Source organism: Tenrec ecaudatus, chromosome 6 (assembly GCF_050624435.1).
Source record: "Tenrec ecaudatus isolate mTenEca1 chromosome 6, mTenEca1.hap1, whole genome shotgun sequence".
Classification (NCBI taxonomy): Eukaryota; Metazoa; Chordata; class Mammalia; order Afrosoricida; family Tenrecidae; genus Tenrec; species Tenrec ecaudatus.
In genome coordinates, this window is record NC_134535.1 from 11,343,706 (window position 1) to 11,350,354 (window position 6,649).

The 6,649-nt window shown below is 55.6% G+C and overlaps 1 protein-coding gene across 1 annotated transcript in view; it reads left to right on the forward strand.

Annotated features, from left to right (window-relative positions):
* Positions 1 to 2,447, forward strand: part of ZC3H7B (zinc finger CCCH-type containing 7B) — a 44,690-nt gene extending 42,243 nt beyond the window's left edge. Inside the window, exon 23 of the mRNA XM_075553631.1 lies at positions 8 to 2,447. Coding sequence (XP_075409746.1) covers positions 8 to 254 — 247 coding nt within the window. The 3' untranslated portion in view covers positions 255 to 2,447. The remainder of the gene's footprint in view (positions 1 to 7) is intronic.
* Positions 2,448 to 6,649: the final 4,202 nt, after the last annotated feature.

Consider the following 6,649-nt stretch of genomic DNA (forward strand, 5'->3'; position numbering starts at 1 on the left):
CCCGCAGGCTGCAGAAGGGCAAGCCCTGCCCGGACGGGGACAAGTGCCGCTGCGCCCACGGGCAGGAGGAGCTCAGCGAATGGCTAGACCGGCGGGAGGTGCTGAAACAGAAGCTGGCCAAGGCCCGCAAGGACATGCTTCTGTGCCCGCGGGATGACGACTTTGGCAAGTACAACTTCCTGCTGCAAGAGGGCGGGGACACCGCCACCTCCGCCACCACCACCCCTACCACCATCGTCACCCCCATGGAGTAGGGCCAGGTCTCATCCTAGGGCAAAGTCCTGGCATCAGAGGGCTAAGTGGAGACAGAGGGACCCGGGCAGACCAGGGCTGGGGGTGGAGGTCTGTCCTCAGCCCCCACCCCCAAGTCCTGTCAGCCCACTTTTAGCCCCTCCTCAGCCCAGGTGTGCAGACCCAGGTGCACATGCTGCAGCCCCAAGTGGCCCGGGTCCTGGTCCTGCTGTAACCCTGGACAAACCTCCCCCACACTTTCCTAGGCTCGGAGTTGGCCAGCCCCTCCAGCTTCAGCCTACAGCTTTAACTTCTGTCTGCTCCTCAAGGGGCCCAATGCTCAGGGCTGGGGGCCTGGGGTCCCCACTTGAATCTGCAGCAGGAGGTTCCTCTTCCTTCCCTGCCCCTCTCCTCCCTGGGCTAGATCAAGGACTTGAGCAAACAGGAGGCCCATTAGCTTTAATTGGGGCCCTGGTGAGCCCCTACTCTGGATCTGATTCTCTTATGGGTGGGTGGGAGGGGCTAGGCTAGAGGGTCCCCAAAGCCTGACTGAGGCAGCACTCTTGAATGACACTACTCGCCCCTCCACCAGGAGCTCTGATAAAGACGGGGGCTCCCTAGAGCCTGCCAAGATGAGCCACTCAAAGCCCCAGTTTGCAGCTACGCAAACTGAGGCCTAGGGACAAGGAGGAGCTGTCAAAGTCTCTAGTTCATGGCCCCTTACAGTTGGAACCACAGAATGAGGAAGGGGGCTTGGGATATCCCAGAGAAGGAACAATACCCCTGACGGTGAGTAGAAGGACAGCAGCAGGACTCCCCACTGAGGACTTGGCCCTGGCTTCCAAGAGTAATGTAAGGAGCCGGGTCTCTAAGAGCACAAGTCTGCCTGGGGCGGGGACAGGGGGATCTCAGCCCTGGACACCCAGAGCTGCTGCAGGAGTAGAACACCCCCTTGTGGGGACCCAGCAGGGCCCTCTTCCCTCTTCCCCTAACCCAGACATATAAGTATGACCATCAACCCCAACCCCACCAGCTGCCTGAGACCTCAGCCCCTGTCCCCACCCACCAAGCCCTTCTGTCCCTCTCATCCGACACATATGTACCCCTCCTCTCCCTCCCACCCCCCTGGCCTGCTTGTCTCCCCTGGTTCCCCAGACATTCCAGAACACTCCACTCCATTGTCACAGGAGTGGGCATCCCTCGGAAGGAACCAGGGGCCCAGGCTGGGTAGGGGGTGAGATGGAGAGAATGGAGTCCCTTCTTTCACCCTGAGCAAGGATTGTCAGCGCGTGGACTTTGTGCCGAGGGGCACCAGCGGCAGGGCTCCCTGTTCCTCCTGCTGTCGCTGCCCTATCCTTTCCCGATAACCGTGGCATGCTTCCCTCCCTCGCCACCAACCTCCCCCAGAGGCCAGCACTGCAGAGGGTGGGTGCTGCGGGCTGGCGGAGGAGCGCCCAGACCCAAGGCAGGGCGTGGCCCTGAATGTTGATGACACTTGTCCCCCTAGTCCATGGTGTTGCAGTCTGTCGTCACCAGCCTCGTTTCTAGTGTGTATATATGTCGCCCCTGTGATGCATATATACACAGGTATTAAATATATCGCTCTATATAATATTATATATGTGTGTGGTATCCAAGGAATCACTTCCATCGAAGGCTAAAGATAAAGGACTTGACCAGGAAATGCAGGCGCCCCGGCACGAGCAGGAATCATGAGACAGAGGTGATTTGGGGGATGGGCATGGCCCCCGCCAGGGCCCTCCCAGGCCACCAAGCCCAGTGGGGCATGTGGGGTGCGCAGGCAAAGAAGATGATGCGTTCTGGTTCCCACCCAAAGGAAGAGGCCGCCGGCTAGCTGCTGCTGCGCCAGCCTCATGGGGCCCTGAGTCCAGGCAGCCCCGCCTGGCTGATGTGGCTGCAGGGAGGGTGGTGGCTGTAGCTGTGACCCTCTAAGGAAGGGGCAGGGGCTCAGAGTTGAGCTGGGCCTGTTCCCTCCGCCGACAGAGAGTGGCAGCCCCTCCGTGGGGACGGGCTGGGGGAAAACTGCATTTCTCAGCTGGGCAGGCATCCGTGTAAGAGTTTTTTAAAGGTGTCTGTATTACAAACTTAAGAATACCACACTTTAATATTAAATATTCATAAGGTCTAGTATCTTGATAATAATGTAGATGTTTTAATAATTTTTGTCCTTCTTAAAATAAACTGAAAGAAACTTGCTCCTTTTGGCCTTCATTCTAGAAACTAAATGTGTGCACTTTGACCCCTGTCCCCAAGCTGTTGCTCCTGTACCTCCCCAGCTGGTGCTTGTGGCCTGGGCCTGGGCTGCCCTCGTGGGGCGGGCTGGCCTAGACAGGCCCAAGGGTGGACATTCCAAAGGGTGAGGGGCAGGAGATGACTGCTTACCCTAGCTCTGGCAGCATCTCGAAGGCTGGGATAGATGTGCTGCCCTCTGCTTTTCCAGACACGACTTTTCCTGGAAGGCAGACGGTGGCCAAGCATATGTCCCATTTCCTCAATGCGTGTGGGACTTCTCGACAGGACACCTAAAACTGTGTGGGCGAACTGTATGGCAGGGCACAGTGGCCCTGGGACAGAGCCAGGCCTTCTCTGAGAGCAGGGACTCCCTGAGCCCAGAGGCCTCGGGGTGCTTGACATTGTGGGAGCAGCTTCCAGGCCCTGTCTCTGCGCTGTGACCTAGTCTGCACCCCCAGCAGCCACGCACAGTTGCTCACTGTCCACATGGTAGCTCAGAGTGGTTCAGCAAAGATTGAGCCAGCAAAGGTCCCTTTAGCTCCACAGCCTGTGCTTCTTGGTGCCCATGGCCACACTGGGCAAACCCCAGAGCAGCACAGCCAGGTGCAGCTCCCGGCAGGAAAATGCAGACTGACCCTGCAGCCGGCACCAGTGCCTTCCTTGAACTTGGAAGCTTAAAGGCCGGCCAATGAGCTGGACGTCAGAGAGCCCAAAGGGTACCTGCTCTGACAACTTCAACACAAGACCCAGCTGGCAGCTGTTGACCCCAGCTCGCGGCTGTCCATGTATCCAAGCAGGGTTTCCAGTGGCTGTGGTCCTTTGGGAAGGAGATCACCAAGTCTGCCTCTGAGTAGATTCAAACCAGCCTGATGGTTAGCAACCTAGGGATGGATGCCTTCTCTGACTGCCTTGAGTGGAGTCTGACTCACAGCCATCCTTTAGGACCAGAGGTAGAACTGCCCTGGTGTGTTTCTGAGATTAAAGATTTATAGGAGTCGAAAAGTTGCTTCTTTCTCCCATGGAGTGGCCGGTGGACTTCCGTTGCAGCCCGATGGGTAACCCCCTGTGTCAGTGGGACCCCCTACCTGGTACTCCTTAAAGCCTCGTGAATCTGGAAGTGTTAATTGTGGGCCTAACCTGTCCCAATCCCTGGGGTTTAAGATTCCTGGAGAAAATATGGTGTCATGGAATCCACAGCCTATGGGGGACCAACAATTGGGCTGAGATTTCGGGCTGCGGTGATGGGGCAGTGGCAGGACTTATTCAGTGTGCTGCATCGCTGCAGGCTCTCTGGGCGGGGCCGATGGCTAAGGGCTGGATTATCACCTGGGAGATTGGTGGTACAGACTCACCCAGAGACACCTCAGAAGAAAGGTCTGGTGATCTGCTTCCCAAAGGTCACAGCCTTGAGAACCCTGTGGAGCTCACACACGTGGGGTCTCTGAGCCAAATCCACTCTCAAAATGAGCAACAACTAGGAATCTGTGCACCAGCTGTGCTTCATCGTCCTTTGATTCAAAGTCAAGTTCCCATTTCTACATGCTGTGAAGCCAAGGTATTTAGTTCTGTCTCAAGCCTGCCTCCACTCCAGGCAGGACCACTGCTTCCAGGGGCCTGGCTAGCTGGCACCCCCTTGGGGCCCAGTGGAGGATCCTGGGCAGCCTTCTAGACTCCTGTTCTGACCTCTGTGGGTCTGGGAGGTAGTGCATCCTGCTCTTGGGAGAGGACAACCCTGCTGCTGGACCACCAACCCACCTCCAGTCAAGCTCTTGACGTTCACTCTGGAATTTCAGGGTGCTGGCCAAGGAGAAAGCTGAAGAGCAGGCATTCTTGATTACAGAGGGTTCTTCCCCAATCCGGCCCCAGCTTCCCCAAAAGAACAGTGCAGGGGCAGTTCCGTGTGGCCCCTTGTCCTCTTGAGCCTGACCTCTTGCCTAAGGGCTCCTGTTGGACTGGCACAAAGGAAGCAGGAGATGAGACCACAGCTTCCCTGCCATCTGCTCATGAAGAACGGCCCGTGTGGTGGGCGGCCCAAGGGGTTGGCTGGGGATGGGCTGTGGCCTCAATAAGGACCCTCAGAAACCTCAGACCCATCTGCAGAGGGCATCAGACCTTTTCCAGGGACCCCAAGAAATGCCTGTGATCCCAACACCCCTGCCAGGGAGCCCTACCAATGTCTCCAGGTGTGTGTGTTATTTGGGGAGGTAGCCTAATCATCTGTCTACTGCTGGGATACCTTCTGGCCACGGGTGGTACTGCCAGCTGGTGCTGTGGTCCAGGTGGACTGATGTCCTTCAAGGTGGGAGATGCCTGGCCCAGTGAGTGGGGCCGGTATGCAGACGGCACTCATTCATGGCCTTGGAGAGCACATACCTCAGGGATATAGCGGGTTTAGGGCCAGACCACTGAGAGGGAATGGTGCAGTAAGGCTTCTACATGCATATAGTTATGTTTATACTATATTCAAGGAGCCCTGGTGGTGTAGTGGGTTACATGTTGGACTGCTAACTGCAAAGTCAGTGGTTCCAACCCACCAGCCACTCAGGAAAAAGAGGCTGTCTGCTCCTATAAATATTTACATTTTCAGAAACTCTAGGGACAAATTCTATAGGACAAAGGGTTGCTATGAGACAGAATCGATTCAATGGCAGTGTCTTCATCTGTATCTGTTAGAGGAGCGCTGGTCGCCCTGTGGGTTAGGCATTGGGCTTATGATCCCCAGGACAGGTTCAGACCTATGAGATGCTCTGTAGGAGGCAGAAGCCCTCAGCTCCAGGAAAAATGTTGACTTTCAGAAACTACAAGATAGCCGAGTGGGAATCAACCTGATGGCTGTGGGTTTGAGTTTGGGGTTTGTAAGTCTAGTCAGTGTGCAAGAGCATTATGAAATATTTTGAGACATTGTGAGGATGACAAAAGGTAATACAGACATGAAGTGGAAACAGACTGTGGGGAAAATATGCCACGGAGGGTGGCCACAGGCGTCCCATTTGTAACAAGAACTCAGTATCTTGGAAGTGCAGTCAACCAGACCAGCCTGTACCTGAGGAGGAGTCTGCAGAACTCGCTGGAAGAAGCTGTGGTGGGCCAGGCAGCTATCTGGGGGACATGCAGGGACTTCCTGGGGCCTCTGGAATCTAGCTGCATCTGCCTTGCATCTGGGTGGTCGCAGAGGTAAGGGGCTCCAGCCAGGACTCTTGCAGTGAGTGAAGGGGTTTTGCTTCATAATTACAACTCCTCCCAACAACAGATGAATAAACTCCAGTTAGTACTCCCAAGGACGTGGAGTTGGGGGGTAAGGCATTATGAAGCATAGCATACATACATCTGGAGCCATGGAACTGTTTCTGCATTCAAAAGTGAACGTGTTCTTTTTAAAAAAATCACTTTATTGGGGGCTCTCACAACTCTTGTATCTGACATATTAGTACATAGATTCCGTCGTTCTTTTCTAGACATTTACTTTCCATTGAGCCCTTGGGATCAGCTCTTTCCCCTCCTCCTCCCCCCCACCCCACCCCTGGTAGCCCCTTGACAGACCGTAGATTGTGAACATGGGTTCTTATATCAGAAGAGGACGTCACTTGGAGAGGGCTCGGGGCTACCTGTTGTGCACAGGGTCACCATGAGTCGGAACCTACTGGTTGGCACCTGACAACATCAAGGTGAAAGCTGGAGACAGGAAGGGAAGCCAGAGGAGCATCTGGACTTCATACTATGCAAAATGACATTTTGGAAGGCTGCCGGGTAGAAATCAGGGGCACAGGCAGGGGACCAGGTGCTCGCTGCCTCCAGCTTGGAGTTTCTGAGAAGTCCTCTAGGCACTGGAATCTAAGACCTGAGACCCGGGAGAGCTGGGTGACTTGTCTTGGACCCTCTGTACGTGGCAGAATAGAGGTCCTGCCACACCCTGGCCATGGGCTCAGCTCTTTGGTGGACAGTGATGTTCAGAACCTTAGTGTCACTCCGGTTCAAAGTGACCCAGGGGACCACAGAGACCAGACAGCGCCCTGGGAGGGGGATTGTAAAAGAAGGCTGTGCAGCCAGCTGCCACCATGACCCCAGGATGCAGGCAGCTGTGATTCATCAGGACAAGTGTGCGCTGCTCTCTGGGGTCCCTGCCCTCCCCAAGTATGTCTGCTGAGCACCTCCCTCCCCTCCTGCC